The sequence below is a fragment of the Rana temporaria genome, chromosome 4 (assembly GCF_905171775.1).
Source record: "Rana temporaria chromosome 4, aRanTem1.1, whole genome shotgun sequence".
NCBI classification, from domain to species: domain Eukaryota; kingdom Metazoa; phylum Chordata; class Amphibia; order Anura; family Ranidae; genus Rana; species Rana temporaria.
In genome coordinates, this window is record NC_053492.1 from 69,984,773 (window position 1) to 70,010,418 (window position 25,646).

General features: G+C 38.9%; 1 protein-coding gene across 1 annotated transcript in view; it reads left to right on the forward strand.

The window, feature by feature from the left end:
• APOB (apolipoprotein B) overlaps positions 1 to 25,646 on the forward strand; it is a 52,162-nt gene that overhangs the window by 1,564 nt on the left and 24,952 nt on the right. The window contains exons 2-18 of the mRNA XM_040348528.1: positions 2,504 to 2,542; positions 4,744 to 4,859; positions 5,327 to 5,472; positions 7,070 to 7,214; positions 7,552 to 7,701; positions 9,333 to 9,457; positions 11,451 to 11,533; positions 12,460 to 12,676; positions 14,090 to 14,317; positions 17,563 to 17,680; positions 17,807 to 17,950; positions 18,063 to 18,271; positions 20,929 to 21,175; positions 22,400 to 22,576; positions 23,327 to 23,518; positions 23,834 to 23,995; positions 24,612 to 24,823. Of these exons, the coding sequence (XP_040204462.1) occupies positions 2,504 to 2,542; positions 4,744 to 4,859; positions 5,327 to 5,472; positions 7,070 to 7,214; positions 7,552 to 7,701; positions 9,333 to 9,457; positions 11,451 to 11,533; positions 12,460 to 12,676; positions 14,090 to 14,317; positions 17,563 to 17,680; positions 17,807 to 17,950; positions 18,063 to 18,271; positions 20,929 to 21,175; positions 22,400 to 22,576; positions 23,327 to 23,518; positions 23,834 to 23,995; positions 24,612 to 24,823 (2,710 nt within the window). The remainder of the gene's footprint in view (positions 1 to 2,503; positions 2,543 to 4,743; positions 4,860 to 5,326; positions 5,473 to 7,069; positions 7,215 to 7,551; positions 7,702 to 9,332; positions 9,458 to 11,450; positions 11,534 to 12,459; positions 12,677 to 14,089; positions 14,318 to 17,562; positions 17,681 to 17,806; positions 17,951 to 18,062; positions 18,272 to 20,928; positions 21,176 to 22,399; positions 22,577 to 23,326; positions 23,519 to 23,833; positions 23,996 to 24,611; positions 24,824 to 25,646) is intronic.

The following is a 25,646-nucleotide window of genomic DNA, read 5'->3' on the forward strand; positions in this document are numbered from 1 at the left end:
CGCACAGGCATATAACACGCACCCTAACTTTAAGAGGGAAGTTCCAGGAAAAAAACTTTCCACAGCCCCCTCCGTATAACACGCAGGCACAGTTACCCTCTATTTTCAGGGTAAAAAAGTGAGTGTTATATGCCGATAAATACAGTATATATATATATAGATATAGATCTATATAGACATCTATATATAGATATAGATATAGGTAGATATAGATATACTGTAGATATACTGTATTTATTGGCATATAACATTTACTTTTTTACCCTGAAAATAGAGGGTAACTGTGCCTGCGTGTTATACGGAGGGGGCTGTGGAAAGTTTTTTTCCTGAAACTTCCCTCTGAAAGTTAGGGTGCGTGTTATAAACCAATAAATACTGTATCTATATATCTATCTATATATCTACCTATATATGTCTATATATAGATCTCTCTCTCTCTCTCTCTCTCTCTCTCTCTCTCTCTATATATATATATATATATATGTATATATATATATATATATATATATATATATATATATATATATATATATATATATACTGTATATTTTAAAGTGTATGTTATATATATATATATACTGTATATTTTAAAGTGTATGTTATATATATATATATATATATATATATATATATATATATATATATATATATATATGTGTTATTTTCATGTCTACATTAGGACCAAACTATCTGGGCACATTTGCTCACATTTTGGGAACACTGTTGTTGACAGCTAAAGCTGACATTAGGACAGCAGTTGTCCATAGTCGTGGACAGCAGCCAAAAAGCATTTGTCTCTGCGACAGATCTAGCAACACATTCTGAAGGGTCACTTTACTTTGAACAATGCCATTGCATATTGCACTACTGTGTTGAACAAGTCCTTAAAGTAAATCTGTCTTGAGAGCAATGCTGGTTACCTGACCTAATGGTTTTGGTAAATTCTGACCAAATCAGTTGAAACAAAATAGTGCAGTTCAGGAAATTTAGAAAAAAAGTCAACAGCCTTAATGTGCCTACTCAAATCTGGGCTAATGATTTAATAGGGTTGATTTACTGAAGACTGTTCAGTTTAGAGAATAGAATTAAAAAAATCCCCTCTACATGATTGGGTATTCAAAGTGAACACATCTTCTGCATATGTGAACAGCTTCTACTTCTCTAGAAAATCAACCACAGTGCATTAAGCCATTCCGATTTACATACGCTCTAGCAAAAAAGAACAAAAACGTTTTGGGCTTTAAATATACAGTACTTTTATGCAGGTGGTGGATTATGTGAGCTCCACCTCTCCTTAATGCTTTATTAAGTCTAATGTAACTCTTTATTAGGTCTAATTATTAAGTCTAAACCCCTGTACACACGATCGGATATCTGATGGAATCTAATCCGATGGATTTTTTCGTCGGATATCCGATGAAGCTGACTTTCATCAGTCTTGCCTACACACCATCAGTCAAAAATCCGATCGTGTCCAAACGCGGTGACGTAAAACACTACGACGAGCTGAGAAAATGAAGTTCAATGCTTCCGAGCATGCGTCGACTTGATTCTGAGCATGAGTGGATTTTTGACCAATGGAAGTTCCATACAGACGATCTGATTTTTCTATCGGTTTTTCATCCATTGGAAAAATTTAAAACATGTTCTATTTTTTTTCACCAATGGAAATCAAACCAGACACGATCGGTCCGTTTTCATCGGACAAACCGATCGTGTGTACAGGGCTTTAGTCTTTCTTAGGTCTAATGTTAGATCTGCGCCTTCATTAAGTCCAACATTAAATCTACAGTCATGTTCCATTGATTGTTTTTATTGTTCCTTATATTCCTGATTTCATTTTTGTTTTGTTTAGAGGGTGCGTGATCTCAGGGGGAAAGACACATAGGTCTTGATTTACAAAAACTGGAGAGTGCAAAATCTGGTTCAGCCATGCATGGTTGCCAATCAGCTTCCAGGTGTTTTTCTAAAAACATAATTAAACAATCTGAAGTTAAAAGCTGATTGGCTACAGTGCACAAATGCACCAGATTTTGCACTCTGCAGTTTTAGTAAATCAACCCCATTGTAATATATATCAAAGCCAGAATAGAATACATGACAAGTGTTATATACAGTATCTATCTATCTATCTATCTATCTATCTATCTATCTATCTATCTATCTATCTATCTATCTATCTATCTATCTATCTATCTATCTATCTATCTATCTATCTATATATCTATCTATCTATCTATCTATCTATCTATCTATCTATCTATCTATCTATATAGATAGATATATCTACATCTATAGATAGATATATCTATATAGTTATATATATATATCTATATATATATATATAGATATAGATATACCTATAGATATATCTATATCTATCTATCTATCTATCTATCTATCTATCTATCTATCTATCGATATATATATATATATATATCACCTATGTATTGTATAAATGTGGATAAATTCTGAATCCTTTTCCATTGTGTTTTTTTTGCAGAGGATGATGGGCCAGACAGCCAGAGCCCAAGCTGTTCAAGTAAGACCATTATGCTACATGTTATGTTATTTTTTTAGCAAAGTGGAAATGACCAATTGTACTATGGGGGTAAATTCAGTCTCTGATCTTCTGTACTAAAAGGATTACAAGGGATCAGGGTGATTTCCAGGGTTGCGACATACAGAATTGCTTAATGTTTTTAGTAGAGGCAGATGTGAACACTGACTTCATATTGGTGATATCAGTGTGGATAATTATTTATTGCCGCTAATCTTTACAAGGATCATGAAATGTGTACTGTGTGTTTAACCTTTGTAACGAAGGCTGGAGGCCACCCTTGCTCCCTGGAACAGAGGATACATGCTGTTCTTTACAGCACATAATAGGAAAAGAACTGTTGATTATTCTAAGATGACCAATGTTCAAGCTGTCTAAAATGAGGCAACACCGCCCTCTGGTGTCCATGCAGCAATAAGACAGCTAGAAGACACTGCCCAGTAACATAGCATATTTAAAGGGACTAAAAAGTTCAATTCACAAAGCTGATATTTAAAAAATTAGCCTTATGACTGAAAATAAAGCTTCTTATACTTGCGTTAAAAATTTGTGAATTGGGCTGATGTCAATTCGAAAAATTGTTTTTGGACACGCGCATTACAATGAATCCTAGGGCCCCATAGCAAAATTTAATGGGGCCCCTCGGCTAACTCTCTCTATAGCAGCTCACAGTACCAAGACAATATGGGGTCAATTTACTAAAACTGGAGAGTGCAAAATCTGGTGCAGCTCTGCAGGGAAACCAATCAGCTTCCAGATTTATTTTTTGCTTAACCACGTCAGTCCCAGAAGGATTTATCCCCTGGATGACCAGGCCATTTTTTGCAATACGGCATTGCATCACTTTAACTGATAATTGCGCGGTCGTGGGACGCTGTACCCAAACAAAATTGATGTCCTTTTTTCCTACAAATAGAGCTTTCTTTTGGTGGTATTTGATCACCTCTGCGGTTTTTATTTTTTGTGCTATAAACAAAAAAAGCGACAATTTTGAAAAAAAAACGTTTTTTAATTTCTGCTATAATACATTTTAAAAATAAATAAAATTCTTTATCAGTTTAGGCCGATATGTATTGTTGGTAAAAAAAATCGCAATAAGCGTATATTGATTGGTTTGCGCAACAGTTATAGTGTCTACAAAATAGGCGATAGATTTTGAGACTTTAAAAAAAAAAACGTACATTTTATTTGTGTTTTTACTGGTAATGGCAGTGATCTGCGATTTTTAGCGGGACTACGACATTGCTCCAGACAAATCGGACCCTAAGTGACACTTTTTGGGGACCAGTGACACCAATACAGTGATCAATGATAAGAAAAAAAAATGCACTGTCACTGTATAAATGACACTGGCAGAAGAAGGGGTTAACACTAGGGGTGATCAAAGGGTTAACTGTGTTGCCTCAGTGTGTATTCTAACTGTGTGGGGGATGGGCTCACTGGGACAACACTGATCACTAGGAACAGCCGATCTCAGTGTTGTCCCCTGTCAGAACGGGGATTGGACTTGTTCACATAGGCATATCCCCGTTCTGCCTCTCTGTGGAGCAATCGCGAGTTTTATATATATATATATATATATATATATATATATCCATATATGTATATATATATACCTGTATATATGGATAAACATTAAAAATGCACCCACAATGACATAAAGGGTAATGTGATAAAAGTGGTAACTTGGATACATAAATCTAGCTTATGCAAGAAGCAGCTTTGAAAGAAAATTGAATTTATAAAATAGGGTGTGTCTTCATGCAGAGGCTTTTTTTTTTTTATTCTTTGCCCTGCTTTTTAATCCGAGCATTCCTTACAATATCACCAATTATCTATACTTGAAGAGTTTAACTCTAACATTGATAGCATTATTAATTATGTCCACTGGGTGGCAGTACAAAGACATGCAATGGGATTGATTTACTAAAACTGGAGAGTGCAAAATCTTGTGCAGCTGTGCATGGTAGCCAATCATCTTCCAGTTTTTTTTGGGCAAAGCTTAATTGAACAAGCTGAAGTTCAAAGCTGATTGGCTACCATGTACAGTTGCACCAGATTTTACATTCCCTAGTTTTAGAAAATCAACCCCTTTGTATGGTTAATCCACAGGCAATAAGTATTACAAGTCTTTTGTTTGATAAATGTTGCTTATCCACCTAATACTTAGGTTTTCATTTCAGGAGATTCAACAAAATTCAAACATCTTAGGAAATACACATATAATTATGAGGCAGAAACCTCCAGTGGAGTGACGGGTACTGCTGACTCACAAAGCGGATCCAAATTCAACTGCAAGGTAAGTTAGCAGGACCGGATCCAGGGCCACCATCAGGGGGGTACAGACAGTACATCTGTAAGTCCCCAGGGGCCCGAAGATCCCCAGGGCCCCGGATGACAACCCCCCTTTTTTTATAAAAAGTAAATCTTTTTTTTTTTATATATTTTTTTATTTCTTTTATTTTTTATTTTTATATTATTATTTTATATATATATATATATATATATATATATATATATATATATATATATATATAATTATTATTATTAAAGGGCTCAGAGGTCCCCAGGGCCCCATGTGGCAAACACCTTTTTATTTATTTTTTTATAAATGTTTATTTTTGTTTATATATATATATATTTTACTATTTTTTTATTAAAGGGCCCAGAGGTCCCCAGGGGCCCTGACCGGATCACTCATATATACGTATAAATTCACATTTAGAGTACAGCTTGGAGTGTGAACCTGTTTGTTGCTTGTCATAGGTGGAACTGGAAGTCCCCCAGCCATGCAACTTCATCTTGAGGATAAAACAGTGCACCCTGCGAGAGGTGTACGGAGTGAACTCAGAGGGCAAAGCAATCTACAAGAAGTCCAAGAACTCTGAGGACTTCTCCAATGCTATGTCCAAGTAAGTAGATTGGATATTTCAAGTGAACTTCTCACCCATTTTGATTCATGGACCAGTTTTATTTTAATTTAGCTTATAACGTCTTCAAAAAGTAGAGACATCATCGTTAATGTTCATTAGACTTATGGTTAGAACATCATTAGTAGGAAGAAAGGATGGACGCCTTTGTGAAAGGCATCAAGGTCTCCAAACCCAGCCAACTCCCTTCTTATTCCAGGACACGTAGTGCACTCTGCTGGTGACAATTAGTATTGCAACTTGACCTTTTTTTATATATCAGGGCACTTCCTCAGCACAGTTCTTGCAATAGCTGAACTGCAGTATATACTCCAAGACATTGTAAATAATAGAGAAAAGGAGGCTTATGTTTGCTTTTGAGAAATGTATATAGTGGTCTAAACTAGACAATCACAATTATTGTATTTTAATGTGGGCATATGTGTAGGCGTATGTATAGCCAAAATAGATTTTGGTTAGAATATGTAAGGATTAAAAGCCCTGCCAGCTTAATTTTTACTGTAAGTATACCATTGAGATAATGCCCCCCCCCCCCCTTCCTGCCTCAGTGGAGCAACTGGATGTTATAAGGAAATCTCCCATAAGGAGGGCAATTCACCCCTTAGACTTTTGGACAATAAAGACAACCAGAGTGGTGAATCTCCCTAATGGGCACACAGGCAGCAATAAAAACCTAAAAGAGAGTCTCACTTTTTCCCACCCCATTCAAAATATAGAAAAACAGTGTTTTCCTAGAAATGCACTTTAATTTATTGTAGTATTACCATAAAGTATAACTAAAGGCAAAACTTTTATTTTTTAGTTTTGGAGTGTGGAGAGGGATTAAAGCAGTTTTTATTACTGTCTGTGCCCCCATTAAGAAGTTTCATGCTGTATATGTCTATGTAGCCTAATTACTATTATCATTAGTTTGTCCCCAAAATAGTAAGATATGGGAAATCCTGCAATGGGGACACTAAAGCTGGCGAACCTTTGAAGAGATTATCTTCCACTTCTTGTTTTGGTTATTGGACAGGAAGTGAAGGGAAATCCCCCCAGTGGGAAACATATGGAAAAAACAAACCTGACAAGGGCTGTATTCATTTTCGTACGCTATGCAAAATGAAAAAAAGTTTTGCCTTTACCTTGACTTTAAAATAATTTGTGACTTTCAGGCCTCGTACACACGACCGAGTTTCTCGGCAAAAACCAGCAAGTTTTTTTTTTTTGCTGAGGAAACCGGTCGTGTGTACATTTTTCGACGAGGAAACTGTTGAGGATTCCGTCGAGCCAAAAAGAGAGCATGTCTTCTTTTTCCTCGACGGGAATGGAGAAACTTGCCTTGTCGAGTTCCTCAACAGCCTAACAAGGAACTCGACGAGGAAAACTATGTGTTTTGCCCGTCGAGTTCCTCGGTCGTGTAATAATTTTATATATTTTCTTATCTTGGATATTGTATTAATATAGAGATCTGTAGAACAGCCACTAGAGGGAGTTATTAGTGGATAAGTGCAATTACTCCCTCTATTAACACCCACTGAGATACTATATCAGCCACTCATGGAGATGCATTTTATTAACTTAATCTTACTGCTTATAGGTATGAAGTGAGTTTCAGTATTGTGGATGGGAAGCAGGTCATCTTATATCCACATAACGATGAGCCTGTTAATGTATTAAACATGAAGAGAGGAATTATCTCATCGCTTCTTGTTCCAGATGAGACACAGGAGACTGGTACCGTGGTAAGACTGCTTGCTCTTCCTTTACTACATTGATTGATGTGTTGGTGGTAAAATTCCCATAATAAACCTTTGGATAAGGCCCACTAAAGTCTTAAAGACGCTTGGCATGGGTGCCATATTGTTTCTAGAATAAAAACAATGACTATCAGCAATACTGAGAATCACTGTCCTCCAATGTCAGCATAGATCAATGATTCTCAGTATTGCTGGTAGCACCTTCATAAGTCAGCCCATCACCGATTATTGTAGCTCAGTTTTATCTACAGAAGGAAGAATTGTATAATCTTCATGGAGCTCAGTATTTTTATACCTTTTTGTCTGTTTTTTGTGTTTTCAGGATACCGTGTATGGTAAATGCACCAGTGAGGTCAGTGTGTCTGGGAAGAAAGGAGACACAGATGTTAAAGTGACCAGAAATCTGAGGACTTGTGACCAGTTCACACCATTCAGAGACTACGTTAGCCCCATCGCTCTCTTCAAAGGACTGGTAAGTTGTGTCACTTTTCTCTTAAGGTCCCTATTCCTGATAAAATGGCGTAATTTAAACCATGGAAGGCCCTTCAAGCACCACCAGTCTTGACTGGAAAATCGACTAAACCGGGTGGAAGAATTATCAGCCAATGACTGCATTCTTTTAGATGTAGTCACTGTCCGGCAGTTCCATGGTATTCAAGCAGCCGTAGGTCCTGTAGTTGCCAGCATACAATAGGTGTTAGTGGAAGTTCCTCCATCCACACTGTTAAGAAGGGTGGGGTAATCAATTTGTTTTCTCCCAATCAGCCCACATGCTGAACAAGAGGAAATTGAACCATGAATGGCTGCCCTTAGTAGGGACAAATCTGATAATTTTTTGATTATCAATGACATCTAAAATTAAAAAGAACAGGCCAAGAGCCATATATAACGTGAGTTTCTAAATGTCCTAGGCTTATTCAATTTTATTAAACGTTTTCATTATCTAAATCTTAGGCTGTTGTTATAATGCATCCTTACCTCTATGGGGCAGTTGTGCGTGCTGTTCTTTTCTTTCCCTGTTGGAGCAGAAAAGTGGTCAGATAATTGACACCTACGCCACTGGAGGAGGATTACACTGTAAAGTGTTGGATTTTCTTTTATGCAATGACTATAGCACATTTGTTATATGACTATTTTTGAGTGTTTAATGAGCACTGAAAGAGTGAAGATTCAAAATGACTACAAATGATAATTTGAAACAAATTCCCTGTGTCAGGCTGGTAGCAGAGTGTTGTACCATGATAGCCATTGACACCCTGAATCTAAACTTCTACAGGTGTCAGGCCTCGTACACATGACCGAGTTTCTCAACAAAAACCAGCAAGAAACTTGCTGGGAGATTTTTTTTTGCAGAGGAAACCGATCGTGTGTACATTTTCGTCGAGGAAACCATCGAGAAACTCAACGAGCCAAAAAGAGAGCAAGTTCTCTATTTCCTCGACGGGAGTCTCAAATTGGCTCGTCGAGTTCCTGGTCGGGCTGGTTTCCGACGAGAAACTCGAGCGTGTGTATGCTAAGAAACCCGCGCTTGCTCAGAATAAAGTATGAGACGGGAGTAAAAGTAGCATTTGTAATGGAAATAACACATTTTTCAAACTGTAACAGACTGAAAAGTGCAAATCGTCTCTTAACAAACTTCTACTTAACACGCAAACACATGAGATTAGCAAAACCAGCCCCAAGAGTTTAGCCAGTGGAATCGAACTTCCCCTGCCGTTGTATGTGTTGTATGTCACCGCGTTTTAGAACGAGGAGATTTTGTCTTGACAGTGTGTACGCAAAGAAAGCTTGTCGACAAGCCTAACAAGGAACTCGACGAGGAAAACGATGTGTTTCGCCCGTCGAGTTCCTCGGTCGTGTGTACGAGGCCTCAGGCTAACAAATGTCTTTATTGGCCTGCAGATACCAATTCAATTTAACCTTTTATTTTCCAGCAGATATTTTATTGCTGGTTTAGATCTGGTTAGTGGTTTTGTGGCCATCGCAGTTGTTCCTAACAGTGCCAGTATCATACGTTATTTTCCTGATTGCTCGCTGTGGGTTATGGATACTTGTATTTTTTATAAGAGCCTACATAATTGGTTTAACAATTTTTCTTCCCAGAATGCGCCATTATCCACGCTGCTCAGTAGCAGCCAGTCATGCCAGTACAGCATGGACCCCAGACGAAAGTGCATTTCAGACGCATCCTGTGTGGAGACTCACCTGTTCCTTCCATTTTCTCACAAGTTAGTGTTATACTGAATATTCTACATCTGCTTGCATTAATATTTAAATAAATAGAACATGGATTGTCCAAGCATGGATGCAGTTGGGTGGACTAGTTGAGGTTTGGTTGGTGGAATCAGGGTTTAGTGGAACTGGGGAAAGGCTTATAGATTCATAGCTGGTTAGGTTGAATAAAGACGCTAGTCCATCCAGTTCAACCTGTGTAGGTGTATGTGTCTCAATGTTGATAGTCATTTCCCATATCCCTGTATGTTGTGTTCACTAAGATGCAAGTCCAAGAGTCTTTTAAAACTATCAATACTCCCCGCTGACACCACCAACTGTGAAAAAGAGTGCCACATTTTTATTATCCTGATAGTGAAAAAAAAACTACGCATCTTAAGGTTAAACCGCTTCTCTTCCAGGCTTATAAGTATACTCCTGTCACAACTAACAACTGGATGTTTAAAAGCACACAGGGAGCACAGCCTACTTGCTCAATGCTTCCTTTTTTCACACAGGAATTGCTGTAGCCCGCCAGAACACACCAGTCTATTGTAGGTAGCAGGCCCTGACTGAGACAAGAAATAGACCCGGGCATTTTAGACTCAGCCCGGGGGCCTCACTTTTGGAGCCTGGTGACAGAATGCCAGGGCCAGGGCAAATGCGACCTTTGCGACCCTGGTAGTTCCACCACTGGTGTCAATAGTTTCTTATTTTTATATATTCTTTTATTTTTTTTAACATTTTATTTTGTTAAAATTTTTTTTTACAGTTTTTATTTTATTTTATTTTAAGAGCCCTGTTGGGGGGCTTTAGTAAGATATCAGGGGTCTGAACAGATCCCTGACATCTCACCTTTTAGACCGAGAAGGAAGATTGAGGACAATCTCCATTTCTGCAGCCTCAGCTGCACAGAATTAATAAACAGGAATACCTCTATCTGTTGATTCCTAAACTTAGTAAACACTGTTTACTATGCCTCACTTATGAATTGACAAAGCCAGTGATTGGAATTGATTACTGACTGTCTATTCAGACAAGGAAGGGGCCAATAAATTACATATTTACCAGCCCCTTTCCCGCTCTCCATCCTGACAGATCCCCAGGGAGGACGGGGGGCCAGGAGAGAGGACATGGGCAGCAGAAAGGAGATGGGTTGGAGGGGCCGTGGGGCAACATATAGAGGGGCCAATCTGTCCATTTCTCTCCTGCTGCCACTTAATGCCTGTAGGAGGGAGAGGAGGAGAAGTGGTCATTCAGAAGTGTCAGGAGAGGAATTGATGGACCAGTTCCTCTATATGCTGCCCCTCCTATCCAGGGCAAATGCCAGGTGTGCCTTATGGCCAGTCCTGGCCAGGTTGGTAGCACTGTAATTCCTAGAGTGTGGTGGGAAATAGGAGGAATAGGAGTTGCCAAAGATGCCTACTGCTCCTGTCTCTTACAAACAAAAATACTTGTGCAAAATTATATTGTTACATAGAAGTTTCCCACAGTTACCAATCAGATTCTTTCCATCCTTGGAAGTTTTAATGGGACTGGTGATACAGAAAGCAAAAAAAGCATAAGGTTACTGAAGTTACACAGTACAGGCTTTAGAATGTAGTTAAGCCATAACAAACTATATTGATTCTGGCGTCATTAAGTAATAGAGAATGAAGATGTAGGTCAGAGGGTGGTAAAGTAGTGGTTGGCAGGCGTTCAGGAGGTGATACTGCCCCCTCCTGGACGTCTGGTTTTATTTATTTTTTATCTCAAGGGGGATTTTGTAGGGAAAAATGATGCTTCAACCGTGAGTCAAGTGCGTGCCTTGTGGTTGCGGTGTGCTTCTATTCAACTCAATAGGCGAGTTTAACAGGCGGTATCATCTTAGTCAGTTTGAGTGAAAATTTCGGGGATCGGGTAAAACTGCTTTTTTGCAGCCCCCATACCTGAACCAGCATTTAACCCTTGTAATGTAGGAGGAGCACTTTATTCCCCCTTGGCTTCAACACTTCTCTTTATGTATTACAGAAAACAATATGGCATGATGGCTAAAGTGACACAAACATTAAAACTGGAAGACGTGTCGAAAACCAACAACAGAGAATTTTCAGGTGAGAATCGTCCTTATTTTATACCCAGTTTGTGACGTTTGTTAGGCGGTAACAGCCTGTAGTATCCACCGAATGGATGGCGTGTTTGTCAGATTCGCCTATCCCTTTAGCCCTCTGATATTCTCATCCTCTGGGTATCAGGACAAAGAGGGTGACCAATCTGCCCATTTAGCCCTCTGATATCCTCATCCTCTGGGTATCAGGACAAAGAGGGTGACCAATCTGCCCATTTAGCCCTCTGATATCTTTATCTTCTGGGTATCAGGACAAAGGGAGTGACCAATATGCCCATTTAGCCCTCTGATATCCTCATCCTCTGGGTATCAGGACAAAGAGGGTGACCAATCTGCCCATTTAGCCCTCTGATATCCTTATCTTCTGGGTATAAGGACAAAGGGAGTGACCAATCTGCCCATTTAGCTCTCTAATATCCTCATTCTCTAGGTATCAGGTCAAAGAGAGTGACCAATCTGCCCAATTAGCCCTCTGATATTCTCATCCTCTGGGTATCAGGACAAAGAGGGTGACCAATCTGCCCATTTAGCTCTCTAATATCCTCATTCTCTAGGTATCAGGTCAAAGAGGTTGTCCAATCTGCCCATTTAGCCCTCTGATATCCTCATCCTCTAGGTATCAGGTCAAAGAGAGTGACCAATCTGCCCAATTAGCCCTCTGATATTCTCATCCTCTGGGTATCAGGACAAAGAGGGTGACCAATCTGCCCATTTAGCCCTCTGATATCCTCATCCTCTGGGTATCAGGTCAAAGAGGGTGACTAATCTGTCATCTTGTTAGAATTCCTGTTTTTATCTCTGCATCTACATAAAAGGGGTTTTACGTCTTCATGACAAAAATTTGAAACATAACAACTGATTCTATCTGATTTTGAATAAATGTAATAACTACTGTACATGTTGTGCTTTCAGACTCAGCAAACATCAAAAGCTTAGCCATGGAGGCTTCACACTACCAGTCCAGTAATGAAGATGCAGTTATAGATAACCTCATGATGCTGCAGAAAATGTCTACTAGTGAGCAGAACCAGCAGAGAGCAAACCAATTCCACAAACTGGTAACTGCGCTAAGATCCCTCAACAATGAGACACTGGGACCACTCGTGCCAAGACTTATGGAGCTGTCAAGGTACGTTCTGCATCGTAATAAAGAGGTTGGATGTTTCAGTGACTCTATTCTTTAGAGTGGATTTTCAACTAAACTATATATTCTGTATTAACATATGACTCCTCTATGTTACGTAAAATCCAACATTTCCACTCCTTGATTGCCACCTGCTGGTGAAATCCATTATTGCCTCATGACCACACCAAGGCAATAGGGTTGATTTAATAAAAGACAATAAGTTGTTTTTTGCAAGGGACTTTGTTCCAGAGCCGAATGAATGTGGTGAAGTTTCATATTTCAAAGAATATCCACATCCATACGGAAAATAAAAAAAACAGCATGTTTGCTTGTACATGATTGGATAATGGAAGTCAGCAGATATTCAGCTCATTCACTAAGCTCTAGAGAAAATCCCTTTGCAAAATAAAAAGTCTATTTGACTTTGGTAAATCAATTCCAATGACTCTATGAAAATCTGAAAAGTTATCGAGAACAATAAACAAAGTTAGGATAGAGGCCAGCCATTGGTTACAAGGTGAAGACTGCCGAGATTGCTTCCAAGAAAATAGCAGTTTGCAGTTCAAACTGAAAATTTCCATTCACTGAATTTACCATGGCCATAATTGCAATAGCCCTATACATGCTAATAAAATTATAATACAAAGCCATTTATCGCTCTGCCCTTAGCTACATCTCTAATCTTGTCCCAATATATAACCCAAATAGTAATTTCCTCTCTTCCTAAGACCTCTTTCTCTCCCATTTCTCCTTCGCCCATGCTTCTATACAGGACTTCTCCAAAGCCTCTCTCTTCCTCTGGAACTCTCTACCCCAATATGTCCCGCTATCTCTTTAAAGGGGTTGTAAAGTTAAAAGTCTATTACCATAGAGTGCTCAGAACGTTAAAAAAGTAATTCAATGGGGTTAACGTAGAGCAAAGGTTTTGTTCTAACTGGTAGTTAAAATCAAATGCTATTTAGTGTACAGGTTGCTGTAGCAATGGCTGCTTTATACAGTATTTTTCAGCCATCGTTCTTATAGAATAAAGCCGCCTGATAATGATTTAAACACATTTGGCTACAATAAGTGGAAATCTGATAGGATCCTGTGGGTTAATGCACTTTGCATATTTATTGAAGAAACAGTACCACATATTGCCACAAGATGTCAGTATTGAAGTATTTCTCTATGAAAATGTGTTATTGAAGTCTAGAAAAGTAAACAAATTATATTAATAATAAAAAATAACGATATATATGTATATATATATCTATATCTAAATAGATAGATATCTATATCTATATATATATATATATATATATATATATATATAGATAGATAGATAGATAGATAGATATATAGATAGATAGATAGATAGTTTTAATGTATTTATTTATTAAGTTGTTTATTATATATTCGTATTTCCTATTACAGCCCCATCACACTGCAAGCTCTGACCCAATGCGGCACTCCAGAATGCTTTGGAGGTCTACTGCAGGTGCTGCGGACAGGGCAGATGACTCCAGTACTGACTGATACTGTTACCTATGCGCTTGGCCTCCTGCCATCACCATGTACTAAGCGTGTGCGCGAACTTCTGAACATGGCACAGTACCAGCAAAGCAGAGCCTCATTCTATGCCCTGAGCCACGCAGTAAACAAGTACGTTCATTACATGCAACAAGAAAAAAAAGTATTTTCTTGTAACTCATGATTAAATGCATAACATGGTTGTTTTATTATTCCTAGAATGTACTTTACTAGTGGAGTAACATAACCAACTGACACACATTTAGGGTTGCCACCTTTTCTTCAAGCCAAACCCGAACACTTTAGCGGCCTGGGACACCTTTGGGTGGCCCAAGGAGAGTAGTAGTGCAGCGTGCGGTGGGTGTGGCCAAATTGCTCTTGCTGACATCGTCACCTTGCCCCCCAGTGATGCTGAACCAGCCCCTAGACAGCCTCCCACAGCTCCTGGATGGCAACAGATTTGTATGTGACTATCTTGGTTACTTGGGGAGCCACAACCTGGCCTGAATAATGTTTCAGTCCACCTTAAACCCAGACACATGATTCAAAACCGGACTGCCGGGTGAATCCTGGACAGGTGGCAACCCTATGGTGCTGTAAATAAATAATTATTAAAGACTTTATGGCAAAATGTTACAGAGCTCTCACTACTGTATATGTAGAACTCACAGAGAAATGGGTGGCAGCTTCATTTTATACCAAACACATATAAAAGTATATAGAGTTTTCCTGGTGGAACACATATACAGTAGAGATACAACGTAGTAAACGGTGTGGAAAACTCCTTGTAAAAGTACATATGGTATACAGCTTCCAATCTGAATGCATATAAAGTTTGTAAGTGAAGTGTATATAGACATCTTGGTGTAGTTTATATAGAGATTTCTGGTGGATTGTGTCCAGGCTACGAGTTTATATAGGGCTCCCAAGTGGAATATATTTCTTAGTTGACATGTAAAATATTTATAATGTATATTGAGGCTCGGTTCACACTACTGCAACCTGAAAGTCGTGCGACTTACAGTGTGACTTTGCCTGGTGACTTCCTGGTGACTTGAGTACTACTTAGAAGTGACTTGAGGCTAATTTGAAGCAACTTTGTTTTGTGCAGGTATGAAGAGATAACAGCATACATGAAGATGCCATGCACTGCCTGGGTAATCTTCCTGTAGATCCAAATCACATCAATATAGATAAGGATCTGACTTGGACTTGATGACTTCCATTAAAGTCCATGGGCACAAGTCAGATAAAAGTCACCTATCCAGCAGTGCAGGAACCTTTTGTACTGAAGTTAAAAAGGAGGAGGAAGTACTGAAGTGGCAGCAGTGCTAATTAAGACAGCTCTCATTGACTAACATGGGATTTCACATGTCATGCGACCAGAGGCGGCTCTAGGCTTTGTGAGGCCTTAGGCAAAACTTGACATGGGGCCCCACTCGCGCCCACGATGGGAAAAATAATTCAAGGACAAGAGCCTCTTCCCCACAACCCTGGGCGGTGGTTGTGGGGGGTCTGCGGGCAGGGGGCTTATCGGAATCTGGAAGCCCCCCAGATCCTGCTCTTTAATAACTAAGGGGCGGGGGCCACCCGGTGATTTCACTTGGTGAAACCCGCCCCCTTGTGACATCATTGACTGAGGGCATGCTGGGTCATTGACATCACAAGGGGTGGTGTCACCGATATTCACTGGTTGCTAGGGACACTGGCAGCTCTTAACGCTGCCTAAACACAGCAGCATTAACCACTTCCAGACCTGCGCACGACGATGTACGTCCTATTTTTAAAGACGGATATCTCGGTAACGGCAGCAGCTGCTGTCACAACCGAGGTATCCATCTTTAGGGTGCGCGGTCTGGAATCCGATAATGGCGGTCTCCGCGGCGGATTCACCGCGAGATCGCCGTTATCGGTGGCGGGAGAGGGCCCCCCCCCCTCCCGCCGCTCTCCCGTGCCCTCCGCCGCTTACCGGAGCCGTCGGTAGCGGCGGAGGCGATCGGATGCTGTCGGCTGGTGAGCGGGGACGGGACTGAAGGAAAAATCTCCTTCGCCCGTCCCCATAGCTCGGCTGGGCGGAAGTGACGTCAAAACGTCAGTCCCGCCCAGCCTCTTAAAGAGACAAATTTTTTTTTTGGTCATTTGAAAAAATGACATTTTTTATTTTTTTTCTATTTTTTGCATTTAAGCCCAAATATGAGATCTGAGGTCTTTTTGACCCCAGATCTCATATTTAAGAGGACCTGTCATGCTTTTTTCTATTACAAGGGATGTTTACATTCCTTGTAATAGGAATAAAAGTGATAATTTTTTTTTTTTTTTTTTTTTTCAGTGTTAAAAATTCTAAAATAAATAAAAATAAATGCGAAAAGCAAAAAAAAATTTTTTTAAAGCGCCCCGTCCCGACGAGCTCGCGCGTAGAAGCGAACGCATACGCGAGTAGCGCCGACATATGAAAACGGTATTCAAACCACACAAGTGAGGTATCGCCGCGATCGTTAGAGCGAGAGCAATAATTTTAGCCTTAGGCCTACTCTGTAACTCAAAAAATGCAACCTGTAGAATTTTTTAAACGTCGCCTATCAAGATTTTTAAGGGTAAAAGTTTGACGCCATGCCACGAGCGGGCGCAATTTTTAAGCGTGACATGTTGGGCATCATTTTACTCGGCGTAACATTATCTTTCAAAATATATAAAACAATTGGGCCAAATTTATTGTTGTCTTATTTTTTAATTCAAAAAAGTGAATTTTTTCCAAAAAAAGTGCGCTTGTAAGACCGCTGCGCAAATACGGTGTGACAAAAAGTATTGGAATGACCACTATTTTATTCTCTAGGGTGTTAGAAAAAAAAAAATATATAATGTTTGGGGGTTTTAAGTAATTTTCTAGCAGAAAAAAATGTTTTAGTCTTGCAAACACCGAATCTGAAAAACACCTAAGGTCTGGAAGTGGTTAAGGTCCCCTTAAAACTGGGGTAATGCATTGGGTAAGTTAGGTGGCTGTGAGCCCCCTGTGAGTGCGAGGTCTTAGGCAACCGCCTAATTTGCCTAATTAAAGAGCAGCCTCTGCATGCGACTTGAGGTCTCACAAGTCAGATCCCAAGTTGCGAAAACTTAGGCACACTAGCTGTTTTAAACTTAAAAGTCCCATGAGGAATTGTAAGACTCAGGGATTTGTAGCTAAAATACAGCTGGAGTGCTATAAGTGCCCACCCCATGTGCTGTGCATAAAGTGCCCAAGTAGAGTGGAATGGAGTGTAACGATCCTAAGTAGAACATGTATAGAGTCCCCTGATGGAGCATAAATCTAGCTCACAAGGGGATTGAATATAGAGCTTTATAATGATTTATAAACTGAGTTTGTACTTTTATGTTTTTAGCTTCTACAAAGACACATTCACCATCACTTCTGAAGTAAGGGATGTGGCTGACTTCATGGCATCTCTGATTGGGAGCGAGTGCAATGGAGACCAAGATAAGACCTTCCTGACCCTCAAGGTACACCAAACTTTGAGTCGTATTTAATGGAATCTGACAAAAACAATTTGGACTCATCCTTTTCTTTATACAATCTCTGTCTTCCTCAGCATTGTCTCAGCATGTCTGTTTGCTCTTCTTCCTCAGGCTGTTGGCATTATGGGAAGCGTCTTAGAAGAAGCCAATCCACAAATCAGGTCCTCTGTTCTGAAATGTGTTAGTCAGGCTCCATCCCCTGATGTCCAGAAGGCAGCTATTCAGGCGCTTCGGAAAATGACAGTCACAGATGAAGTAAGTTAACTTAACAACAGATAGAAAAGTTCAGGAATGGTCTACACATTTGGCCAAAGTTATTGTTTCCTTCACTGTTTAATCTTTAATTCTTTTTCTTTTTTTTATCTAGGTTCGGAATTCACTTGTCCAAGTTTTCCAGGACAACAACTCTCCTGTACAAAAGAGACTGGCAGCTTACCTCACCGTGATGAAGAACCCTTCACAGTCTGACCTCCAAAAAGTTCTTCGAGTGCTCAGCAAGGATGACAGTGAAGTGAGGAACTTTGTTGCCTCACACATTGTTAACATTCTAAATTCTGAAGCTCCAGAAACCCAAGAGTAAGTATGATCATTGCAAGTTGCAAGTGTATATCTTGGTCAAGTTCACGTGGAAAACTTTGCTCTAATATTCTGTTGAGTTCATTTGGAGATTCCAAACTGATCATGTATTATACTTTATTCAAGCTCACATAGAAAGTAGAGTGAATCAAATGTTGCTAACAATACTTTCATTTGGAGCTGAGTGTAGCAAGCTAAATAATCATAGTAACATTCAGTTACAGTATAGTGATTTCTATTTTTACTTATGCTTCTTGTCCCTGGGACACGCTGTCATATCCTAACACACATCAGTAGGAAATTAGGCTAAAATATCCTCAACGGGGAAGGAGACAGCAATACAAACTTGTCAGAAATGGAGGTAGGGGGCGATGAACACAAATGTAGCTTGATCTTAGAGTCAAGATGTAAACCATATTAAAGTCTGCAAAGGCTTTAGCTAGCAGTTCATGGACATGAAGCAACCTCTAGGGGGGAGAGACTATGAAGAGTAGGGATGAGCCAAACACCCCATGGTTCAGTTCGCATCAGAACCTTTGAACGGACTGAAAATTTGCGAACCCCATTAAAGTCTATGGGACTCGAACGTTCAAAATCAAAAGTGCTCATTTTAAAGGCTAATTTGCAAGTTATTGTCCTAAATAGGGTTTGGGGACCCGGATCCTGCCCCAGGGAACATGTATCAATGCAATTTTTTTTTTAAACGGCCGTTTTTTACGGCAGCAGTGATTTTAATGATGCTTAAAGTGAAAAAAAAAAAGTGAAATATTCCTTTAAATATCGTACCTGCTGGGTGTCTATAGTATGCCTGTGAAGTGGCATGTGTTTCCCGTGTTTAGAACTGTCCCTGCACAAAATGACATTTATATAGGGAAAAAAGTCATTTAAAACTGCTTGTGGCTTTAATGTAATGTCTGGTCCTGGCAATATGGATGAAAATCATTGAAAAAACTGGCATGGGTTCCCCCCCAGGCCATTGCCAGCCCCCTTGGGTCTTGTATGGATATTAAGGGGAACCCCTCACCCAAAAAAAAAGGAAAGGCGTGGGGCCCCCAGGCCCTAAATACTTTAAACGGCAGTATACAGGTGGTGCAAACAAGACAGGGAGTGGTATTAGTATGAGAACACCAGCAATTGAAATTACACTGTCTCTCTCTCTCTGTCTTTCACCACTGCCGCAACACACGCAGGCGGCCTTATATAGTGTGGGGCGTGTACCAAACCCCCTGAGACATAATTGGCCAAAGCCACCCTGGCTTTGGCCAATTTTTGCTCTCTTTGCTTACGGCGCTGTGATTGGCCAAGCATAGTGCCAATCATCATCCAGCAAAGCACTGCAATGCTGCAGTGAATTATGGGCCATGACGCGCCACTCGAATTTGGCGTGAACGGCCCATAATGTTCGAAATTCGGCGAACAGAGGATGTTCGAGTCGAACATGGATTCGACTCGAAGCTCATCCCTAATGAAGAGTTGAATTCATCATAAAATGTCAAACAGGGGAGCACAGTGGCTTCATAGTTAGAGCCTTTGCTTGGCAGCAGTGGGGTTCTTAGTTGTAATCTAGTCCAGGACACCATATGCATTTTTTCATGGGTTTCCTCCAGTTTCCTTCCATGCTCAAAAAGACTTGTTGGTAGGTTAATTGACTCCTATTTAAGTTGGCTTGTGCACATTTGTTATCACATTCTATGTTCCACTCCCAAGCTAAGAAATCAGGGCTGAGGGTTCAGGGTTGAGGATACCTTGTATTTGCCAAGGTTTGCAGAGTCTGATGCGACTGAATGGATATAAACATACATAAGATGTCAAAGAACGATCCAGCATCTTTCAGGATACTAATGGGCCCCCTTCATTGCCACAAAAATTTGCTGGAAAAGTTTGGATTTGCTCTGGCACCCCTGTTTTTTTCTGTACCTCTAGTAAAAAAAAAACTTGACATGGGTTTAAACCCTTCCCTAACTCATTTCAAAAGTAGAAAGAAATGTTTTGATCCTAAAACTTTGTTCACAGGCATGTGTCCTATTTAGACTTTGTATTGCACTGCATAACTGCCAATCACTATGCATGATTCAAGTCAATTTAGCCAGTTCCCCTAATGCAATGTAACAGCAAAATGAGCAAAGTAGGCTACAATTAATTATTTTATTGTTTGTAGATAAGTAACACATATTTATTTACTTACTATTCTAGATAATGGCACTACAGCCAAAAAATGATGTTGGCCTTTTCTATAGTTTTTGCAAAAACATATGTTTTTTTTAAAAGATGGTTGCTGACCCCATGCCTATGCCAAATCAGAAGGACTATGGTTGCTCTTTTCTTTGGGTTAATGCCAAAGACCTTTCTGGCATTGGTGGTCCTTTAACAGCTATACCACCACTGGTATAGCTCTCAGGGTCATTTGACCACGCAAGGTGCACCATTGCTTCAATATAGGGGGCAACAGAGGAGTCTTAGAGGGATGGAAACGCATTAGCACAAGTTATGGAGCTTGATCATTTAACATTTGCCTTTTTCCAAATACATATAAGTATAATGCAGTTCAAAAACCAATTGAAATGAGTCTATTTCTGCTATGGCTACTGTATACTAATTGTAATTTTACTGACACCTATCACTGTATATAAATGATAATGTTGCGTATCACTTTACAGGCTCAAAAGCCAACTGGAAGAGTCCATGAAATCAAACGGAGCACCACCTATTGTCACTGATTTTGCAAAATCCTCACGCAACTACCAATACTCCAAGAATCTAAATATTCCTGGAATGGCTGACAGTGACAATGTAGCTGCTAAGGTAGAAGGAAACATAATCTATGATTCTACCGGTTACATGCCTCGTGAAGTCATGCTGAAGGAGACACTGAATGTATTTGGACAGTCCGTGGACATGTTTGAGGTGCTTGCTTTTTCAATTACTATACCCTCCTTCCTTGTTTCTGTTATTACCTTTGTGACAATCTTGAGCTACATGAAAAAATTAGATTGTGTTAACAATATATTAAATATAGTAAACAACAGTGACCAGAAAATGTTAATCTGATTGAAGGTGAAATAGAATTGGTTGTTATATATAACTGGAAGTTTGCATATCATTATTTACTTTTAGTGCCCTAAAAGTAATTTTTTTTTCAAAATTAAAAATATAAAAAATATACTTTGCATCTATTTTGAGGCATGTTTAGTGCATTTTGAGTAGTCATGAAAAGATAAAGTCCAACCTGGTTATATACAGTGCCACATCCCATACAATGAATATGAAAAACTAAGGGATTTTTAGGGCACCAAAAAAAAAAAACAGTAATTAAAAACAAAATATTTTTTATGCTGGTTTTAAAAGGTGTAGGAAACAACATACCAGTACATCTAAAAAACATTTTCAAAGTTTTGTTTGTAGTTAAAAAAGCAAAACTACAATATGAAACATAAGCATAATAACGCATATAAACCCTGATGCAATTCAACTCTTGATAAAAATCATTACTCAAAGCAATAAAGCCTAATTATCATTATGAAAGCTGGGGACTTTGCATTTTCAGAATGGGGGAGTAGCAATGGCAGCCTACATTACCTATATGGGTGGAAACTGTACTGTAGATACCAATAGCCCATAACTCTATATGTGCTTTGTGAGCAGTTCATGGGTGAAGAAGTGGAAAATATCCCTTAAAGTAAGCCTGCACTGTGGGATGCCATTGCTAACCTCTGTATAAAAATGATAGCTTTCTGGCTTTCTCTGACTGTAATACTTTGAGTCACTGACCTAGAAAAAAGTGTGCAACAGGGTTGGTCCAAATAAAAACTAGTTTCTAGCAATGCACTGAAACCATTGACTCAGCATGGGAGACAAACCACTAGTATTTTCAGAAGGAAAGGTCAACAAAGACACATTTCAGGTACTGGTTTCCTATAATGATAAAAGCTCCTGGAGGTTCCACCATATATGAAAAGAATCAAACTATTTTTTCACTGTATGTTTAAGGAAAAATAATAATCTACTTGGATGCAGTGTGTATCAGTCATTCTAGCCCTGTATGTATACTATGTAGGGAGAATAAGAAAACTATGATGTATTCTTAACAACAGTGTTTATTCAATCCTTAATTTTCTTTCCCCAATATAGATTGGCATTGAAGGCAAAGGTTTTGAACCAACTCTGGATGCTCTGTTTGGAAAAGGAGGCTTTTTCCCTGACTGTGCTACAAAAGCTCTGTACTGGGCAGATGGCAAAGTCCCTGACAAAGTCAGCGAGGTTCTTTACAAGTGGTTTGGTGTCTCCAGACAGGACAAACAATCTGAGGTATAATCACAGTTTGTGTTCATCATTGGTTGGTTTATTTGCATATTTTTTACTCCTTGTAGAGCAAATATAATATATAAATTGAGGTTTAATGAAACTTTATGCTGCTATCACTTTCATAATGTTTTAAGTTTAGAGTAAATGGAATGTAACTGCATTCATACAATAGTTACTAACTGCCCTTACTTTGGAGGGACTGTCCCTTTTCAGAATCCAAATCCCTTTGTCTCTCTTCAAATGGGACTTAAAAAAACAAAGACACTAATCTTGCTAGTATGCAGCTCACATTACATATGTGAGTTAATATTTAGACCATAGTTTTTCTCAAATTTGAGATCTAAAAAGGTAATTTTCATAGTAGTTGGTAAGGTTGAAAAAAGACACCAGTCCATTCAGTTCAACCTGTGTGTGTGTGTGTGTATTATGTCTCTACCACTTCCCATATCCCTGTATATTGTGTAAGATGCCCATCTAAGAATTTTTAAGTTAGCAACATTACCCGCTGAAACCACCAATTGTGGAAGGGAATTTCACATCCTTACCACTCTAACAGTTAAAAATCCTTACACAGTTGAAGGTTGAACCACTTCTCATCTAAATTTCATGGAGTGGCCACTTGTCTTCTTGAGTGACCTGAGACTGAATACTTTCCTCCCATTGTTGGAGTCTCCAATAAGATATTTGTATAGCTCTATATTGTTTGGCCGTCATGATTGTTAATTGATCATATTCTGGTTGATTGTATTCTAGGATCTTAAAAAGGCTATCCTCTTTAATGCTGAGAAGCTGATCAAAGAAATCAGAGCAAACAATGCGCCAGAAGCCAACGCCTATTTGGAAATTCTTGGTAAAGAACTGGGCTACGTTAAACTGAGTGATTTCAAGATCTTGGGAGATATGCTGCTGAAGAATTTCCACTCCATCCATAATCTTCCAACAAAGGTATTTCAGATTAGTATTCTTTGCATCACTAATGCAAGTTAGGCCTGGACTGGCAGTTTGGTAAAAGCATACCCTAACAGCAACATCAATACATGGGAAACATCCCAGGTCTAGCTCGTGCTGCAGCTGTTGCATATTTATAGTTGGATACAAGCCTACTTTAACAAGGTTAGGAGGACCTTTGAAAAGTCTTACATTTAACTCCTTTAAAAGGAAAGTGAAAGAAGGGGATAATAAAATAAAAAATGGGTTACAGTTTTAAGTTGGTGAATTGTATAAAGTTTAATTTATTAAATATATTTTTTGCTATTTTAGATTGCGCAGTTATTTTCAGCTGGTGGTGAGAGTGATATGTTCGTCCACTACATCTTCATGGACAATCAGTTCTACCTGCCAACAGGATCTGGCCTTCAGCTTCAAGTGTCCATGTCTGGAATTATTACTCCAGGAGCCAAGTTTGGATTTACATCCAAAAATGTAAGTGTTCATATCAGCAGCTAAAATATAATGCTATTGTGTCAAAAATTGCCCAAATCAATTCTTTGCAAAAAAAAAAACATATTATACAAACCACTCCCCCATTAGATTTATTAACATTCAAAACCTTTGGGCGTTTTGGATGCCTGTGTTCCCTGCACGGTAATGTATACATACATACGCAGGCCCCTATATCATCGCTCATCTTGTAGTGAAGTAGGGTTCAGACAATGGAGCTACAGCGGGCAGGGAGCAGAAAAGGCCAGAAAACAGAGTTGCTTTAAAATTATATTTAGTTTTTAGCAACATGGCAAAAATACCCATGGAAAATATTTTTGTCATCATATAAAATGTCATCAATTAAATCCAATGTAAGCTGATATTGCTATAGAAAAACCTCAGATTGTTTTTAAATCACCTTTATATTCCTGCCAGTAGTCTTACTGTAGAAAACTTTAGTCACCTATTCTCAGCTAAAAATGGCTATAAACATTTAATAGGATGAAATATGGAAATGTACTTCCACAATTAAATCAGTAAAATGGCAGTAGCCTATTCATTTTCAATCATCTGAATTTGTATACTGGATATTATTATGTGACTTTGCCCTTTGCAGAAAAAGGCTGAACTGAGTCTGAAACCAGCAGTGGCTGTGGAATTTGTCACTCAGTTAGGAGTCCAGATTCCCGAATTTTCCAAACATGCGGTCTTAATGAACACCAACATCTACCACGAATCTGGAATTCAGGCTCGCGTATCTGTGAATAATGGACAGTTCAAATTCTCAGTCCCGGCACCCACCACTCCAGTAAAACTCTTCAGTATCAAGTGAGTAACAGACAAGAAAGCATATTTCATTGCCTGCCTAGCTATCTAATTATCTAGTCAATGTATATATACAGGGTGTGCCATTTATATGGATACACCAAAAACAAAAGTTGGATTCAAAATGGTCAACTTCAAAATGGCCGCCATGGTCACCACCAATCTTGAAAAGTTTCCCCACTTACATATACTAATGTGCCACAAACAGGAAGTTAATATCACCAACCATTCCCATTTTATTAAGGTGCATCCATATAAATGGCCCACCCGGGTGGATCCATATAAATGGCCCACCCGGGTGGATCCATATAAATGGCCCACCCTGTGTATATATATACTATATATATATATATATATATATATATATATATATATATATATATATATATATATATATATATATATATATATATATATATATATATAGTGTATGTCTCTCTACAGTTCTTATCTATCTATCTATCTATCTATCTATCTATATATCTATCTATTTAATCAACACCTATGACATAGAGTGAAACAGTTGAACGTTCTCGACGCCATCAGTGCTAAAAACCATCATGTCTGACTAATGAGTATTTGCAGCACACACAATGAACACTGGCTAGTGAAATAGCAAGCACTTATGTGTTTACTAGCTAGGGAATTCCTAAATTCCTACATACAGTTATTATAGATTGTTTTCCCAATATACGTTTTCTGTAGACTCGACCTAACCATGGCAGATATCCCCTTGTCCGATCTAGTTATAAATAAATGAATTGATAAATATGTAGGAGATAGATAGATAGATAGATAGATAGATAGATAGATAGATAGATAGATG